Source organism: Sinohyriopsis cumingii, chromosome 18 (assembly GCF_028554795.1).
Source record: "Sinohyriopsis cumingii isolate HCF-2022 chromosome 18, ASM2855479v2, whole genome shotgun sequence".
Taxonomy (NCBI): Eukaryota; Metazoa; Mollusca; class Bivalvia; order Unionida; family Unionidae; genus Sinohyriopsis; species Sinohyriopsis cumingii.
This window is the reverse complement of record NC_142978.1, coordinates 74,794,928-74,815,603: the sequence shown is the minus strand read 5'-3', so window position 1 is coordinate 74,815,603 and position 20,676 is coordinate 74,794,928. Positions and strand designations below refer to the sequence as shown.

At 35.9% G+C, this 20,676-nt stretch overlaps 1 protein-coding gene across 2 annotated transcripts in view; it reads left to right on the top strand.

Moving 5' to 3' along the window:
- Window positions 1-17,921, top strand: part of LOC149776993 (protein N-terminal glutamine amidohydrolase-like) — a 37,444-nt gene extending 19,523 nt beyond the window's left edge. The window contains exons 3-6 of one of the 2 annotated variants that reach the window (XM_089941746.1): window positions 1,705-1,758; window positions 8,651-8,796; window positions 11,935-12,059; window positions 17,775-17,921. In XM_089941746.1, the coding sequence (XP_089797872.1) occupies window positions 1,705-1,758; window positions 8,651-8,796; window positions 11,935-12,059; window positions 17,775-17,872 (423 nt within the window). In that variant the 3' untranslated portion in view covers window positions 17,873-17,921. The remainder of the gene's footprint in view (window positions 1-1,704; window positions 1,759-8,650; window positions 8,797-11,934; window positions 12,060-17,774) is intronic. The other variant, XM_089941747.1, reaches the window with a different exon arrangement.
- The last annotated feature ends 2,755 nt before the right edge of the window (window positions 17,922-20,676 follow it).

The following is a 20,676-nucleotide window of genomic DNA, read 5'->3' as shown; positions in this document are numbered from 1 at the left end:
CACACTATTGTAAAATAGTTTTGAAAATCCGATCTTACTGACCTTGGTTTAAAGTCATTGATTGTTGTTTCCAGTGGCTCATACATATGAAAGAGAATTTTGACCAGACTTTCTATTTAGTTGCATTCTGATGAACAAATTGATTGTCAGCTGTCATTGAATTTAAGGTCAAAAGTCTTGACTCAGGATTTTTACCTATGTAGACTTGTGAGCAAGATAACACAAACAAGTATGAATAGATTCGTATCATTTAACTTAGCTTTTAGATATAGCTGAAGAATACCTTGAGTGAGATCACCTAAATGATGGTTTTTTATTTCACTGACATTTATTACTTTTAGATTTAATCAAACTTAGCATGTGGTTATATCCTGATCTTGTTTGAGGCAAGACATCAGGTTCAGTATCAAATGCCATGAAAAATAGTTTAGTACTGCACTTGCATGTATCATGTGGAATATGTTAATTCAGCTGTAAAAAAATAGTTTAGTACTGCACTTGCATGTATCATGTGGAATATGTTAATTCAGCTGTAAAAAAATAGTTTTGTTATCAGTTTAGGTCTGTTGCAGTTTGTCAAGAATATGGTTTCTGTGCTCAGCAGTTTCAAAGAAGAAATAAATTTATTTTGGATTTCTGAAGTTATTTTTGGCCAGTAGAGCATCACTCACTCAAGGGACTCTTTTTTGTCTTGTCTTTGATGTCTGTCACAAAAGGCAATACATTACAGTCTGAATTTCTATCCATCAGCTTGCCAACAGTGTTTGGTAAAAAAATTATTTTACTTCAAAGAGTGATACAGATTTATCTTACGTTTGTTACAGTGGATTATCATCAGACTTTGGCTTGAGCTTCATAAGAAGGTAAAGGGACATAACCAGTGATTATCCGATTCTGACAAAAAAGTTCAACAGGGGGAATAAAACATCCCTGGCAGTGTGATTGTTGAAAGGTTATAGGTCAAAGTCACTTTGGTCATTATGGTCATGATTTATTAAGACTGCAACAGCTTCTGTTGCAAGTGAAACAATAAATTTTCTTGTTATTTTAGCATGATACAAGATTTTTTCATATTTATTTATTCAGTATGCCTTGCATGTATAATTTAGGACTTTAATTACATGGCAGCTCAGATGTTAGCATGCCAGACTTGAATCTGTCCATCTGGTCAGACCATTGGTTAGCATGCCAGACTTGAATCTTATCATCTGGTCAGTCCAGGTCAGCTGTATTGGTATGCTTGGGCAGGGCATTTTACTCCAAAATACCTTGGCACTATTTGTTGTAAAACACAAAACAAAACAAAACCAATTAAACATGCAGTTTGTGGAGCACTGCAGAAATTACCTCCCTTTGATTCTGCATCTTGCATTTGATTTTTAGAAGAGAAACAACTCATGTCAGCAACATGTATCAGAAAACTCTCATATTTCTCCAAAATATAATATTTTACTCAGTTTTTTAATCTTTTTGAAAATTCTTTATAAGGATTATTCATAATTTTTGACCCTGAGTTAATTTGCCTAAAATTACAGGTTTTGGATAGTATTCAAATTGACTATTAAGAGATATATGTTTGCATCTACTTCTTACATAAGAGAATTCTACAACCTTTCATTCAGCAATACTAATAGTCAATAGTCATTTAAAGGGTAACTTCAGAAAGCCAATTCAGTCAGTGATGAATTATTGATTTTTTTTCAGATTCCATTGTGGTGCCAAAAATCAAGTAGAGAAGAAGATGGATTAGTTATTTGGGTAGTATTGCCTATCATACATCTCCATATGTAAAAAAGTGATTAAAAGCTTATATCTATTCTTATATTTTCAAATTTAGATCACTGTCTTGGTTAAATACTAAAGAGAATTTATAGGGATTCAATACTTGATGAGTAATTTGTGTTTTAGGACAAATACATCAAGTAGGATTACTCAAACAACCGGCATCATTTGCATCCCATTGAAGCCCAGCTCATAGGGTTTAGTCTATGCTGTGTTTTTGTATCACTGGTGCAAAAAGCATTCATCTCCACTCAGAAAAATATGAAAGACATGTCCACATGGTTTGAATTCATTTTCATTTACAATAACTTCACATGACTCTGCACCCATGTTGCTGGTTGTGAATTCAGCTCAGCACCTGTGATATGCATTATGCAGATGGACAGTTGACTGACAGACTGATGTGGTTTAGCTTGACTGGTTAGACTGCACCATGCTACTGAATTGATATCTAACAAAGTGGCAAATGACAACCAGTCTCACCACATACAAGAAAACAATATCACAGTAGGCAATTGACAAACATGTTCCTGACTTTTATAATTGAATTCACCTAAACAGGGATAGTGTATAACAAAGGGATTCATTACTTTAGAGAGATGCCAGGTAATGATTGTTCCCTTTCTGGTGCTCATTTGAGTGGCAAGATGAAAGGTGTGAGTGTATTTGCTCTCAGACTAGAAACTTAGCTGTGCTTCCCTAAGTGATGAGTTGGAGATAACTGTAAAAGTTTTCTCTTTGAAGCGATTCATCTCTTCTACTTTTCCTATTTCAAATTGAAACTCGGTATTTTGCTAATATCAGCACCAAAAGAAACCAACTTTTCAGACTCCATTCTGACATTTATTTTTTAATCTTCTGATACATAGTGATGAAAATAATGTCATTAAAAATATTTCTTTTTGCTTACCTCCCGTTTCAATTTTAGTTTTAAAATTGGTAAATGAAATCAACTATAGTTGAGTTAAAATTAGTAGTAATGCATTTTTTGGTGTATTGGGAATTTATAAATGTAAATTGCATTCATATATCTTACATACAGATGTTGTAAAGTGGTTTAGAAAAACTATAGTGCTGAATCCTATATTGAAACCTTGTCTCATAAGAGTTATCCATAATGTGAATATTAATGAGATGAGTTTTAATGTCCAGAAGTATGTATAAAAAAACTTGTATTCATCAGCACTACAAATATAGGGGCCCCGAGTGGTCTAAAGCGCTCTCCGTTACGGATCACTGCCATCTCACCTCCGTCTGCGTAGGTTCGAGTCTCGGATTCGGCCAATGTGGGTATGTGAGAAAGCTTGCCAGTAGCTTCTCGAGGGTTGGTGGTTCTTTCCGTGGTTTTCCTGGGTTCTTCCTCCACCATTAATACTGGCCACCATGTATAGCCTATTGTGTGCTGAAAAATGGCGTTAACCCCCACAACAACAACAACAACATAATGTGAAATCTTTGTATAAAAAAACTGATACAGTCTACTGTAATAAAGATACATGTTAGCAGTGGAAAACAGTCATTGAAACAGGCTAGTGACATGAAACAATATATAAAAAAAATGTTTCAAAACATTTTGCCTGGAAACTAGATTTTTATTTTTTACTTCACCGCTTCTTGCAAACTTGATTTGAGAAAAGTTGCAGCATAATAATTATATAGCACATAAATAATTTGGAAATAAGGACAGAAATTTTAGTCTAAAGGGTTCATCAACCAAATAAGGAGTCATTTGTGTGATGGTCTCCTCTGACAACACATCTGTGGTACCAAGGAGACACATATTTTTTTTCTTTGTGTGGAGAATTTGGAACTGTCATCACTGTGCAGTGTTGGAAGGGATTTTCCTCTGAGTTCATCATATTCCTGGCAAAAAGAATATTCTGGCTGACAGTCAGTGGAGGAGAGTTGAGGTAGTTCTAACATAATGGTCTCAGCACCAATCCAAGAGCTCACCTTTTACATTTTCCCAGTCTCAGATCAGAGGACATGGGCAGTGTCACCTTCAGTCCGAAATGGGATTTGCTTCCCTCCAGTTAGAATGAATCCACAAATGTTCCACAAAGTCAGGATCTTCACTGCTCATTTTCATACCCCTCTGTGGCAAGAGTGACCATGATTCAGCAATCTTGACCGTTTGGTAGAACAGCTCAAGACAGTGCCTTAGAGGAGGAACATGTTGTTGGCTTTTGCAGCACAGGGAGTTTCTGAATGCTGTAGAAAAGATATTAATTCTAGTTCTCTCTGTTTGAAGAGAGCGAATGGTCGATTCTTCTATTAAAATCTTTCAAGCAACCCTATCTAATGTGCTTGAGCTTACATTAGTTTGGATCCTCATATTTCCAATTTTATCCACCATTTTGAACTGCAGAGACAGTTTTCTCACTAATGCCTTGACAGAAGAACTTGTGTATGTGTTGTGGTCATTGTTCTGTATGAACTATTGGGTGACACTTCTTTCAAGAACATTGCCTTTAAATCTGTTTTCCTGATCTTTTTAGTGCCTGCAGGACAAAGGAGTGAGCTTTTCACTTTATTTGTAGAGGTTGTTATGGTTCAATAGCAATTATAAGACTTTTTCTCTCCTTTGTCAACCTGTTTTTTTTATAGCCAAAAACTAGCTTCCATTGGTAGTCATGACCTTCAGAGTTCCTGTTGTAACTGGATGAAATCAAGTGGGATTGGATCTTGAGAAAACATTCAACACAGTTATGTAAATGAGCTGTTTATTTAGAATGCAAATGAATGATGAATGAATCTGACACCTTACTTATGCACATAAAGTCCAACAATGGATATAACAAATTGTTGAGCAGAGAGTTCAACAATGGATATAAGACAATGATATCATTCCTAAGCGGGACTGATAAAAGCATGGAATTTCAAGAAATTAATCACAGACAATTTCATATGTCAGTGGGCATGATTACTTTATGAAAAACTTAAAACTATATGGTTGAAGTATATTATTTATATACACCACAACTTAATATCCAAATATCAAAAATTAGGTGGCAAGTATCAGAGAAAAATCAGACTAATTTCGATTGTATTCATTGTAATCCAGTTAAATTCAAAGGTGTCAGTGTGTCAGCTAAGAATGTTAGGCGGGTTTCATCCTTACAGAAGGTACACTGCACCACTGCTGTTTAGTAATCTGAGTTTCCTCTGACCCTTCCCACTCCAATTTTGATTTTGGACATTAATGTTGCGGTGTAGGGTCAGAGTCAGTTGCCTTTCAAAACAATGGAATTTGCTGCCAGTGGTGGTTGGATATAGTAGCCACTTACAAGTGGGCCTAGCAGACTGAAACAATGTTATATCAAGTCATACCTGCATGAAATCAGTATGAAAATGATCTTTTTTTGCGAGAAATTCCACGTATTACAATCGTTATATCTTTAATCTCCTAGCAGATAAGACAGAACTCAGCATTGATGAATTTTTACCTGTTACTTGCCATTTGCATTGCTAGTTACATGACTACACAAATCTTGCAACCTATATATCCATGACATCAGAGGTCTAATGGTCATGTGATATGAACAATAAATCCTTTTCAGATGTTATCCAAAAATAAAAATAAAAAAGGCACATACTCTTTGTGAAATAATCAAAGGACACTTAATCCTCAACATATTTATCTTGAGAACAACAGCCAGAAATCTTTGGCTGTCACAGCAACTAGGAGAGAGTCAGATTGATCAGGAATAGAACATTTGTCAGTGGTGGTAACTACTTCATTTGATGGGAGCACTCCAATGGCCTAAGTGGTTAGAGCATCCTCATTGGATGTGGGAGGTCATGGGTACGAACCCTGGACAAGTCATACCAAACCAAAGACTTATAAAGATGTTTATAGCAGCTGCCTTGCTTGGCGCTTAGCATTAAGAGCATAGTGTTAGGACTGGTTGGTCTGGTTTCAGGACAATGTGACTGGGTGGGACATGATGCTACATGTCTGTGGCATGATGCCTTAGTTCTAGACATCACTGTAAACTGCCACACTGCAGACATTGTAGTGATTAATTAAAGGATCATAAATATAATTATATTTGTAATATTCAAGATTAATTTGTGACAAATACAATCCTATTATTAAAAAAGTATTTTGAATTATTGTATCATAACAAATGATGTTGATATCCTTAATTTCATAACAAGTCTCTCAAGACATGTTGTTTCTTAATGGAGGTCATTACATTATATAACAAATAATCCATGAATTAACAGTTTGGTTTGAAATGACAGGTGGTGTCCCACAACATAGTCTTTAATGTTCAGTTTTACTGTAGATGTACTTTCAGATGTGATATTTTAAGTTGAAAGAAAACAAACACAGATACAAAGTTTCCACCATATGTACTGCAATTCAGCTACAAGTTTCCTGATCCAAATCTGCCTTTGCATAATTTGCCAGCAGATCTGGGTCTGTGCAGTTTGTTAGGACTGATCTTTAGAACAAACAAGATAGACCTGATCTGCTGGTGCATTATGCAGTTGCTTTTGGTTGAGTATTTGGGGTTAATTTATGTACAGTATCCTACCTTGATAATATCATTGACCAATCTAATTTCTTCAGAGTACTGGTATTCATTTTTGTGGGAAGAAAAAGTGTCACTATGTATACATTTTGTATGCTGATTTTAAATAACATGAAAAATACAGAGTTCTATTTTTGTATTTGTTCTATATGCCATAGGAGCTTATAAGTTGGTCTGTTGTGTGTTGCCTGTCCATCTATAAGCATAAATTATTTGTGCTTCTCCCTAACTACTTGGAGGTTTGCTATTGAACATTACTCACACCATCATCCCATGGTCTGACTGGCCCTTAATGAAAACTGTGCTATTTGAGTATCCACTATGGCTGCCACAGTGGCTATGTTCAAAATCTTGTTATTTTTACTGCTCCTAAATGTATGGTCATATGATAGGATTTTATTAAAAGACTTCTTATGATGTCTAGTTGGTCTTAAATGAAAATGAAGCCAATCTGATATCCAATATGGCCACAGCAGTGGCCATCTTTAAAATTGTATTACTCCCAGTCATTTAGATCCAACAGTAATGTTGCCATCGGGTTTTCACCTGAAGACTTCTTATGAAGTCTACTTGGTTGTAATTGAAAATGGTGCTGATATGATGTCCAATGACAACCACAGTGGCCATCTTAAAAATCTTGCTAGTGCAGCACCTGAGTGAAAAGCAATATTGCCAAGTGACTTACTATGATGCCTAGTTGGTCTTAAATTAAACTGTTGTTGATCCAACATGGCCACAGTAGTTGCCGTCTTGAATATATTGTTATTGCTACTTCTCCTAGATTGGAGGTTGCATCAACATGGGTAATGGACTTGTTTTGATGTCAGCTTGGTCCAAAATGAAAATGGTGTGTACCACCTTGAAAATCTTGTTGCTGCTACTCCTCCTGAATGGATGGTCATATATTAACATGTTGTTATTGCTACTCCTTCTGAATGGATGGTCATATATTAACATGTTGTTATTGCTACTCCTTCTGAATGGATGGTCATATATTAACATGTTGTTATTGCTACTCCTTCTGAATGGATGGTCATATATTAACATGTTGTTATTGCTACTCCACCTGAATGGATGGTCATATATTAACATGTTGTTATTGCTACTCCTTCTGAATGGATGGTCATATATTAACATGTTCTTATTGCTACTCCTCCTGAATGGATGGTCATATATTAACATGTTGTTATTGCTACTCTTCCTGAATGGATGGTCATATAAACATGGAGGTGTCACTAAAAGACATATTTTGTTGGTCCTTCGTGAAAATTGGGCTGATCAGATGTCCAATATGGCTGCAGCAACGGCCATCTCGAAAATCTTACTATCACTACATGTACTCCTTAACTGAAAGTTATACTGACGTAGCATTTGCACCTGATGACTTCTTATGATGTCTAAGTGGCCCTAAATTGAAACGGTGCAGATCTGATATCTGGTCCTCCAAAAAGGAAAAATAATATTGCCAATGGGATTTTCAACAGGGGACTTTTTTATGATGTCTGCTTGGTCGCAATTGAAAATGGTGCTATCTATTGTCCAATATGGCCACCATAGTGGTCATTTTGATAATCTTGTTAGCACTACTCCTCCTGTTTGAAAAGTACAGTTGCCATGGGTTTTTCACCAGAAGACCTTTTATTTTATTATGTCTTGAATGAAAATGGTGCCTTTCTGATGCTGAATATAGCTGCCACAGTACCATCTTGAAAATATTGTTATCACTACTCCAGCTGTATGGATGGTCATATCAATACAGGGTTTTTATTAAAAAATTCTTACAGTGTCTGGTTTGTCCTAAAAATGGTGCCATGTAAATATTCAGTATCATCTTTATAATATTGTTAATGCTACCCCTCCTGAATTAATGGTCATATCTACATGGAGTTTTCACTGAAAGACTTCGAATGATGTCTTGTTGGTTGCAAATGAAAATGGTGCAGATCCAACTTCTAATATGGTAGGCACAATGGGCATCTTCAAAAGCTTGTTATCTCTGCTTCTCTTAAATGGCTCGTCATGTTGACATTATGATTCCACAGAAATACCTCTTGTGATTCATAGTTGATACTAAATGGAAATGGTGCTAATCTGATCTCCAGTATGGACACCATGGTGCCAAGCCTGAAAATCTTGTTATTGTTACTCCTTCAAACAGAAAGTCATATCAAAATGGCTTCTCCAGAGGAAAGCTATATACCTGCATATTAATGAGACGAGTTTTAATGTCCAGAAGTATGTATAAAAAAACTTGTATTCATCAGCACTACAAATATAATGGTATTCAGAATCTTGTATCAGTTATTTTTATCTCTTATTATTTTCAGGATTACCATGTGATATTTGTGTACAAATCCAAAGACAAGAGCCTTGTGTATGACATGGACACCAGGCTCCCATTTCCATGTGATATTGAGGAATATCTAAGCAAAGCAATACAATCTGATGTGCTTATCAAACCAGAGTTTCGCAGGTCAGTTTTACTTTTAAATCTAGATTTCTCACATGCAGTAAATACAGTAAACCCTTCCAATTTAACTGCAAAATAGTAACTATATTGCAGATGTCATCTGAAAACTTTTTTCTTATTTCGTGTTTCAGAAATTTTTACCGTAATTGAAGTTTTATGAAACAGTGAACCATTCTAGAGTCCAAAGTTATGGTTGTTTTATCTGGAAAAGATTAGTGATTTCCATAATACCACTTAACTTGAAGGGGCCCCAAGTGGCCGAGTGGTCTAAAGCGCTCACTGTTCCAGATCACTGCCATCTCACCTCTGTCTGCATGGGTTTGAGTCCAAGGCTCGGCTAGCGTGGGTACATGGAAAAGCCTGCCAGTAGCTTCTCGTGGGTCGGTGGTTCTTCCCTGGGTTTTCCAGGGTTCTTCCTCCACCAGTTATACTGGCCACCATGTATAGCCTATCTTGTGCTGAAAAATGGCATTAAACCCTAGAACAACAACAACTTAACTTGATTTGTATTCATAAAAACATTTATATGCCCCTGCAAACCAAAAAGTCCAGGACCAAAAAGAAAAATTGCTATATAAGGAATGAAATCTAATCAGGTCATCTATAGCCATACAACATGCATACAGATTTCATGTCTACTTAAATGGTTTTTGCTGAATAGATAATTTCTGAAATACCATGAGTTGTGTCCCATACCTTGTGGTTCTGTTTGCACTGGATATAAATAAGTAACCTGTGTTTTACTGGGATCACTGATCAAACAATCCAGTAGTGACTGTTCTTCACTAGCTTTAAGATGTATGATTAGGTTGGAAATAAGTAATTTATTTTTCTTCCTGCAAGTGGTAGGCATATAGACTCTTGATTAATATGTTAATAAATGATTTATCTTTTACCATTATGTTTTATGCTGTTTGTGGCGTATTTGTCAAACTTGGTGGCCATTTGAGTGCATGTGTATTTCACTACTGTCTCCATCCATGATCAGAGATCATATGAAAAGAAGGAACTTTGATTAAATTGTGAAATTTTGCCTGCTTGATACATTTTATTTTCCTCTGTTAGATATTGGCAGAATGCCAAGTTCCAGGTCCACTTCCCTACAAACCCCAACCCTTCCTTTCAGTGTACTACAGAGCAACCAAACTATGTAATGGCAAATCAAGATAATAATTATTCAAAATAAAAACTAACATATATAACAATATACCCTGATTATAAACTACCTCCTGCTCCACCTTGACTGATACTTAACATTTAACAGAACAGATTGAAAAGTGGCATGTGTGGGTCTTCATTTATAATGTACATGGTCCTAAGGAGTTTTGTCATTACTATCCAAGAAAAAGCACTGCAATATCTAAGGTACTGCCTAAGGGAAGCAGTTTGGAAAATATCTCTTGTGCTAACAAACATTTCCAAAAAGTTCAAACGTGTTAAAAAAACCAAAAACTTTTAATGAGTTGTAATAGCCTGAAAACCTGATACGGTCATCTGCACGAATAACAATAATTCTACCAAACTTCATTTTTATAACTCAAGTGGTTTGTGCAAATAAGGGTTTTATTTTTTTTTAAAGTAAAAGAACTTAAAAAATATGTAATTTGCTGTGCAGGCCAGATAATCTAATCAAGTCACCTTCATTTGGAAACAAATATACTAACTAGATTCAACCTTTTAACTGCAGGTAGTTTTTGTTTAATCAAGCTAACAATGCTTTTTTTTTTTTAAATACAAGTAAAAAAATATGTTTAAAAATTGAAAAATTGGTGTCAATAGTTTAAAAAATCGAACCCATCATCTATATATGAATGCAAATGCACTTAGACTTGCAGTTGTCAGTATGGAGAGGTTTTTTCGTCTATGACGGTCTACAGCATAAAATCAAGATGTCCCATTTGCAGGAGACATAGCAAAAAGTAATCTGATTATGGAGGTGATCTGATTTCAGGGGATATATTTACCATGTTTCAAACTAAATGTGGCTGTTGCTTTCAAACTAAATGTGGCTGTTGCTTTTAGGAAATATTTTTCTTTGAGAGGTAACATAAGGAAAAATTTTTCCTTCTTTTTTGAAAAAGCATCAGAGAGTTTTAAGACTATGTAAATAAATTATGCTACTATATTTACTTGTATACAGTGTTATCTATATTTAATATGCATTGTTTATTAGTTTTTTTATTCATTATACACTATGGATACTTGTATTTTGGACTTGACATTGGCCAGAATCAAGTTCATTTTCTACCTGACCTGAATCATTGATTTGGTTTTGTAAACAACATGTTTATCGCAATCAGTGTCCAGAATATTGAAAATCGCCCATGAAATGCTGGGTCTACCTGTTGTTTACCACATTTTATATTCTAATTTTAGTAATAGACCTTCTCATTATAACAACAATTTTATCTTATAAACATTTGGAACCTTCCAGAATGAAATTTTCCATCCGGTAATAGTTTTTTAAATAGAAAATGCCAATTGTGACACTATTGGCACATAATTACAACACAAACCATCATATTTCCATTGTTGGATTTATTTTGGAATACCACTAAAGTTTATTCAGAACTTTGACCATTAGGACTTGTGTTAGAAATTCTAGAATTATTTCATTTTTCATTTTTCACTTTCGTATTCCAGTCGAAATTATTTGTTGAGTTTTACAAAACATGTTGGTTTTTGCTCTTTTTTTATTACATGTACTTAGTTTAAGACCAACAAGTAGTATCCAATTGCAAGACCCAGATCTCCCATCACATAATATGCCATCAGATTATGGTCTGTCTTGTATTTTGTATTAATTGGTTCTAACAAATTGCATATACACAAATCTTTTGGCGCATTATGCAGTGGTAGATCTGGGTCTGTACAGTTGCATTGTTGGATATGACTTACAAACAAGTATAAATAGTACTTTTACTGTCTGTAACAAGATAGTATCATTAATATTCTTTATCAGTATTATCTTCTGTATTATCTTTGTATCTTTTTTTATCTTCTTTATTATCTATTTTTATCTTTAGTATCCCCTGTTTCATTTGGAAATGTTGTCAGCTGTTCCTGGCATTAAATAAGTTATTCAGATGATTCAACTTTGTGATTTTCATCATCAAAAAATCTCTGTTTAAACTGTTCTAGATTCTTTCGTGTGATACCATCAGAAGAGTTCATTAGGACATTTGCATCGGACAGATCACACATGTTAAATGAAGAGGGCGAGTGGATTAAGGAGCCACCAAACTATCCTTGTATACAGACCAAAGGTTAGCATGATAACATCTTTCTGAAACATTTTGTGGGAGGTTGGAACGGTGTGTGAAGGGTTTGTGTGAGCATGAGTTGTGTGTGTTTACAATGACAAATGCATAAAAATGCCAGTGACAAAATAATATTTCAAATATTTAAAAGAAGTATTGTAGCATCATTAATTTTCATGGGGTCAAAAAATTTGTGGATTTCATTGCTGTCTTAAAGCATGAAATTTAGGGACCCAACATAAAATTAGCCATGTAATGATAAAAATCCCCCATCTTCTTTTCAAAATGTTTTTAATTCCCATAGATCAACAAAGCTGTTTAATAAATCAATGTTATTTATGTAATCTTATTAATACTATTACATTTGAGATGTGTTGGTTCTATTTTTGACCTTAAAAGAAAGAAATACACAGCATTTTGTATAACAGTACAAAATTGTATTCATTGTATTCTGTACTCATGTATCTATTCAGTATCTGGTAGCCAAAATTTCCAAGCACTGCTTGAAATTGATATGTTGCAAGATAAATCAGGATAGTGAGAAACAAGAAAACGCATAAGGTATTCAGGCATTAAAGAATAAAATATATCCACATCTGTAGCATAGGCTTCCATACTGTTGCGTGTTTCGCTTATGTCCGATAACATGATAACATGACATGTTGTTGACATGAACATTGAGAAACAAATCGTGTTTGATTGTGCTCAAAGGTTTGAATATGTTATGTGACTGAAAAGTGGATCCAACAAAATCACAAACGAAAGGGAAATAATCAACCGATATCTTGAAGACAACTGTCATTCATGCATGACATGGTGTTTTGTGCAAAATAACTAAGATTGAATTATATCCAGGTCTACTGTATGAAATTATCTCGCAAATAAAAATAATTTTTTCAAAACACATTCACATGAGCGCAAGTGACAATTATTTTGCCAGCACAGGTTAAAAAGTATCATTAAAGCAAATTATTGCTGTGTATAATATTTACCTAATTATAACTACAGATGATAATCACATAAACACGTGGGTGGTAAATAAACACAACTGGCAGTGAGCAGTAAACTCCTTCCTTGAACTTAACTGCTCTGGGGGCTAGTAGTTAGAGCGTATGCCTTGGATGCGGGAGGTCTTGGGTTTGACTTACAAAAATGGTACTGACAGCTGCCTTACTTGGTGCTCAGCATTAAGAGGTTAGTGTTAGGACTGGTCGGCCTGGTGTCAGGATACTGTGACTGGGTAGGACACCATGCTACATGTCTGCAGCATGATGCCCCAGTGCTAGACATCACTGTAAACTGCCACACTGCAGACATGATTGCGATATGACTGAAAAATTGTTAAAGCTACGTTAAAAATCCAAAGCACACACCCTTCCTTGAACTTAGCGACGATCAAGATTTGAAAGCTAACTTTGGTACCTTTTCACTGGTATTCACAGGAATTTTGAAAATAAATTGAAACATTGGAACAATTTTTAAAGTGACACGATATAGTGCTTTGTGCACAGATGACCCAGCGTTGCCCAGAATATTTGGGGAAAATAAAATCATATGATGAATTCGAGAAGACCAGATGAGAAGCAGATGATTTCACAGATGAGAGGGAAATTATCAACCAACATATTTAAGACAACTGCCATTCATGTATGACACGTTGTTTGGTACAAAATAACCAAGACTGAATTATATCCAGGTCAACTGTATGACACTGTCTCCCAAATAAAAGTCATTATTTGAAAATATATTCACTTAGTGCAAATGACCATCTTTTCACTAGCACGGGTTACAAAGTATCATTAATACAAGTTATTGCTGAGTATACTGTGTACCCATTTGTATTAATTATAACTACAGATGTCAAGCACATAGAAGCCTGGGTGGTAAATAAACACAGCTCGCACCGAGCAGTAAACTCATTCTTTGAACTTACCGATAGGACATCAAAGACTAAGGTTATTTTTAGTACAAAGCAAGCTGACCTCGAAAGCCAACTTTCGATACTTTGAAACCTGTTTTTCTTTTTTTAAAGGACATTAATACAGAGGTTATTTTATTGCAAAGCAGCTGGCATCAGAAGCCAACTTGGATTCTTTTAAGTGTGCCATTTTTTCTTTGTTTTTTTAATATACAATGACGGCTGAGATATGGAAGCTCACTTTGGTTTCTTTTCACCTGTATTCATGGGAATTTTGAAAATAAATTGAAACATTGAAACAAATTTTAAGTGACACAGTATAGTACTTCTTGCATGGACATCTATGACCCAGCGTTGCCCAGGATAGTTGGAGAAAATAAAATCATGTGATGAATTCGTGATTGCCAGAAGAGAAACACACGATTTCGATGACAATATGAACACTGACATAGATGAAATTCTAGTTTACTTTGTCAAAAGTGTAAGAATTTGCAAGACTGTGCAGATTTGAAAAAAATCTGACTTTAATCCTTGCAGTTTCATCTTCAGGTGATGTGTTGCTTCTAAAAAAAATCACAGTATGAGAAAGCTAAAAAAAATACATTCATGCACTGAAAGAATGGATCGTACGTGTGCAGGAGAAGGGTTGTGTTGATGAGATGCTACTGCAGTGGATTAAAGAGTTTTATCTCAAGTACGCATTTTTAGTGCACACAAAAAATTACTTTTAAATTAATTTATGGTGTGCCAACAAACAAAGTGTCCCAACATGTACGGTAAATATGGTATTGCCAGAGGCACAGTTACTAATGAAAATGTATATACACAAATTACGTCACAGTACTGAAGCTCATAGTTAACTGATTGTCGGACAAACTGAATCAACATCTTATCAGTCAAGTCGACTGGTACACATAAATGTAAATAATCCTGAAATTGTTGAATTAAACAAGTCCAGTATTGTCAAAACCAATGAAAAATTTAAGGTCTGATCTTTCACTTGATTTTGTTTGAATCACCGTTGTTGTTAAAATAACTATTTCTCTGCATTGGCAGTATAATTTAGAAACTAAATATTTGCATAATATTTTTATATTTTTTGTTTTAACTCCTAAAACAAAAAATATAAAAAATACTATGCAAATATTTAGATTGCTTAAGCAGTAGGTATTTTATTTTCAGGAATATCACAAAATGTGGGCACAAAAAAGGTCTATTGGGATTTTCACCCCATATGCTAATATCGTACAAGTTGCATACCACTACCCTCCAGTCTCTCTCACCAGTGAGACACTGGGTTGGGAAGTCCTGACTCTCCTCAGGAGCAGTACAATGACATTCCTTGGTTTTGGTGGACTTGTTCACCGATCAACCAACCAAGTTGGTACAGGCGGAGTCTGGTCTTTTCACAAAGTAGTAAATGAAGTTAACGACCTTCTCCAACAGGATTTGTGTCACAGGCATTCAGGCATCACAAGGGGTGGTCTGTTCCCCTCTTTATTCTATGACTGCTGGTTTCAGCATCCAGCTACTGGGTTTATTTTCCAGGGTGGTCTCTTAAACCATCCACCCAGGACGCTGGGATGTCACTTTTATCTTCAGAGCTCTCATTCTTTTTGATATCTTGGGACCTTAAGGCGAACAGCAGTGGTACAGTGGCTCTTTAGAAGTATGCAGCCTCAATACTTCATGTAGCAACACAGTTTCAAGCCTCCCTCATGCCTACTGTGAGCTAAGTAAGGTGGCCAGAAGAGCCAAGAAAGGAAGCATGTGGACTCCTCCCCTTTTCAAAAGGAATTGGGAGGGAGAGGCCCAAGAGATTTGAACCTTTCTTGCTGTGCATCCATCATCCAGTTATCCAGGTTGGAAATTTGCAGTTTGGCCTAACCTCTGTGCCCAGAGCGTTTACAGAGTGACGGGAGTAGTTGCAACCCATGAGATCTCTTGGGATCCCAGGCCTTAAATAGTTGATGCACAGTGGTTTCAAAGAGTCCACTGTGCAGGATATGTTCCAGTTCTGGTACACATATTCTGGCTAAGACTTTTTTTAGATCTCAAGAAATCAGAACCAATTCCTTCTCAGGACTTTTTTACATGGGGATGAATTTCCTCAACAGCCTTGGATGAGTTCATTTTCCACTGGACAAAAGAGACAGAATCCTGCCTCTTGTGGTGCTGCTTAAAGCTAGGGCCTCATTGTCAGCTCACTTCTGTCTATCCCGCATGGTACCCTTGAACTCTGCAGTGGATTTGGTTACCTAAAAAGACTACTTGTGCTCTCCTCAGTTTCTCATGGAAACTCCACAAGGATCTCATGATGGTTCAGTTTGTATTCGATTCAAAGTTTTATTGCCTCTTGATTTGGTGGACCAGGCAAGGAGAGTTTCTCTCTGAACCCTTAAAAAAGTTCCCAAATCCCACTATCTGTACACATGGTGCTCACATGGTCCCAGAAAGGAGCTACCATTAACATAAGTTGGAAAAGAGAGTGGTATTTTTTGACCCTACAAGGAATGAAGGTGGAAAATCTGCAGGCTGTTGGGCTAAAGGTCTACTGAGGCAATATCCTAGGCTGGTCTACCAATAGGTCAAGATTATAGAGAATACAGGGGGACGTTCAAAATGACACAAGTGGTGGAGATCCTGACTTCATGGAGCATTCGCAGAATTATTCTGAGTGGTGGGAAGGCATAAGTAAACAGACAATCACACATGAGGTTGAAGGCATCTGCTGCCCATGCCCTCTCATCTGGTACTGGGAAAATATAAAAGGGGAGCTTGTTGTTTAGCCTTGTCACAAACAAGTTCACTAAGGGTCTCCCTAAATTGTTTTTATGTTGAGTAGCTTCTTCCTAGGGCCACAAACCCAGAAGGACCTCACTGTCTTGCTTTAAAGTGAGCCCCAACCAGATTCTTTTCAGGGGCATGCATGGGTACCCTGGTCAGAAACTGGTCCCGATTAGCCCATCAACTCAAGTGTTGATAAATATCTTATCCTAGAGAAATCTGAGTTTGTGGGGATCCCAGTGTTGTTTCCAGTTCACCAGAAGGAGAAACTTAAGGGGGTGCAAGTGCAGCCTTCCTTGGGGAACCAGGTCCACCATGTAGTTCAAGGTCCTCAGATGGGATATAGACAAGCTGACAAGGAAGTCTTGGGTCTCATTTTCCTCCAAAAGGGTCAATATTCTATCTCCTCTGTCCAGCAGGACATGGACTAATTCCCTTTTCATAAAGATATTTATATGAAATCCAGAGATGGAACTAGCTCTAATTTCTCCTGGTATAAGACCAAGCCAGGTCATTATAGACCAGCAGTGTGGATGTCCCCGCAGCACTAATTTCATTTATGACTAACTTGACAATGGTATGATGCAACCATCCATTCATTCAGCACCATGGGATGAATGTATTTATAAAATGCAATGGCAATCCTTCATATAGTTTAGTAAGCATAGCAATAAAAAATCTGTGCTAGCAGATGGACTTGCAACAAACCTTGACATACTGTATACACTTGCCTTTAAGCCAAGTCCAACTGCAAGCCTGATAGGTCCTGATCTGCAGTAGCATAATGCACTGCAGATCAGGGTCTATGTTGTTTGTTTCTACTAATTACTCCTAACAAACTGCACAGACCCAGATATGCTGTTGCTTTATGCAATGGCAGATCTGGGTCTGTGCAGTTTGCAGTTGGACTTGACTTGTAAGAGAGTATAGTAGATAGTAAGCCCTCCAGGTCTTTGTTCAGTATTCCTAAAAATAGATAGTTGCAGTTATTAAAATTTTCTCTTCTATCTTTCCAGAGTCGACCAATAATATTCAGGACTTTATCAATATGTCTCCAGGGACTGGCCATGGAACTGTGATGGATTTGAGTGACTTTAAAGAAAAATTCCATTAAACTTTTTGAGCTGTCATTCTTGATACAATGATTAAAATCTCCATTTTTATTTTATTCTTGTCTGTTCACTCTGTTTAGCTTAGAAATGTCATAGAGTTTTTCTTCACTAGATGAGATATGAATAATATGACAGACTAAAATTCAACTGATGTCTGAAGTTACCATCTGTACTTGTGTACTGGTACAATACAACATTGCATAATGTACTGGCAGATCTGGTTCTCTCTACGACTAATAAGTAGAACAATCACCACAGACCCTGATATGTTGCTATATTATGAGATGGCAGATCAGGGTCTGTTTTTTCCAATTGACCCTGAATTAAATGTAAGTATGTTACAGTTACTAATTACTATCTAGATCAGTCACTGAAGATTGTCATAACTGTCATATGAAGTGGGAAAAATTTCAAGTTCTTTTGTCTTGTATGCTCCTTTCACAAGTATCATTTCATGATTGTCAAGTATTTGCTTCTATATTAAAAACAGGCCCATTTTGACAACCATCAACAAAAAAAACATTTCTTAAGGGAAATCTTGCATCATATTCAATTATTGTCCAGACAATCAAATCATTTAGTTACTGTGATGGATAACTTAAATAGTAAGGAATCAAATAATGCCACCATTAGTACATAGCTATATCTTGGCACAGTCAAACCTATGTTTAGTGGTCATTCAGGTGAATTGCCAGTAATGGTCTTAATATACAGGGACACAATCTTAGGCAAACAGAAAGATGACCGAAGGAAGAATTACAAAGGAAATGCCGAAACACTCTAGAATTTGTGAAGAAAACAGACGATGTATCTATTTTGTTTCATGTTTTACCTTAAGTGTTAGTACAAACCCTGGACTCTTTACTGCCAAGACATTAAAGATAGATGGATTTACACCCATATGACCACTATAGACAGGTCACCCCTATATGATCATTATATATCATAGCTGCCAACCCGAGAAAAAAAATGACTGCTTATGACAAAAATACAGACTTCATACATGCCAACCCCTGGCGAGGAAAAAGTGTAATCCAAGTGGACAAAAAGAGTAATCCGAGCAGAAAAAGAGTAATCCACACATAACATGATAAAAATTCAATGAACATAAATAGAACATAATACTGTTAGGAAGGTGCATGTAAGTCAACGGACTAGTGTACTCTTATGTCATAGTTACATAGAAGCCGTCTTTTCTAGAATATGGTCTGTGGAATTAATGAGATGTTAATAAGAATGAGAAAACAAATTATTAATTTTTTTGGCGGGGGATGTACCAAAAATGTGTAATCCGAATACATTCATGCACAAGGCATAATTTAGTGAAAAAAAGCGTAATGGTTACGCCAAAAGCGTAATGGTTGGCATGTATCAGACTTTACTGTTTTTAAACTTTAATGTATATGTAACTATTTACAACATCACCAATCATCAGTAAAGTAGGACATCACTTAATTATTTAATATCAGAAATTCATGTGTAGCTATCTTGCACCTTCTGAACGGGCACCCTGTTGCATTCAGGTGACCATTCAGAAGGTGCAAGAGTGCAACATACTCAGACACAGGCTGTCTATAGGAACGTTTTCCACACCTTGGTTATTTTTCAGTTACTGTTGATTCCAATGTACCATCTTTCATTGCATTGATAATCTGAATTCCATGTAAAAATTTTTTTACTGAACTGTATTTGTTCTTGCACAAGAGTAATCCTTTGCGATTTTACTGTCTGGAAAAAGTGTGAAATATATTGCCAGCAACACCTGGAACTGAAAGAGGAAGGTTCATTTCTATAAGAAATTTAGTAAACCAAACTTCGATCAAATTACATCAAGGTTCTATCTGGTATTTATAAACATCATATGTTCAGGCCTAGTTGCTGATGATGAAGGAGCAAGCTGATGTTTATTAGCTTTCTCTTGCTATTGTATGTCATTAGTGCCTCAATGCCCAATAGCAAAATCACAATTACACAATTTGCAATACACAACGTTGTCTTCTTTCTTGGTGGTTTCATAAATCCAAACACAATGGCATAATTGTCCTTCCAGTTCTGTTTTCTCTACTGTAGAAAATTCTGAATCTTTGCTTTCCTTTTCAACATGACTAGAAGTTGAATATTACAAAGATGAGATACAGTGATAGCAACAACTGCTTTGTGTAGTCCAATATGGTGGTTAAAGACTGGCATTGTAGCCTAAATTTCAGATGAACCAATTGTATTTTAGAACTCCATATACATGTGATAAATTTTTCTCAGAAGAGAACTGGGTGCACATTCTAAACAGAAAATTGCACGGAAATTTTTAATTTAATTTTTTATATTAAAAATCGGATTTTTACCCCACCTCATCCTATACGTATACCTGTATTCTAGTCCAAAATACAGGACAAATATGGAAAAAAAAACGGGATACTTGCCAGCTATAATATGCAGGTCACACCCATATGACCATTATATACATGTAATATGTGTATTTGGGACTGTTGATCCATTAAATGGTTTGAACAGGTGACCACTATATACTTGTTATTTATATTGCAAAACTTGAGGGGACAAAGTAAATCTTACCCTTATGAACAGGTGACCAGTAATATAGGTCTGACTATATGTTGACACTTTTGCAACAAAAAGAATAAGAATTCATTGCCTTGAGGAAAAGGTATTAATTGTTTGGCAAAATTGATGGCACTAACAAATAGCAAACATTTATTAAATTCTACTGTGCAAATCTGTTATTTTGTGAACATTTTTGTGTATCTGAGTTGAAGAGAAAACGTGTTTACGTTAGTAAATACAACTTCAA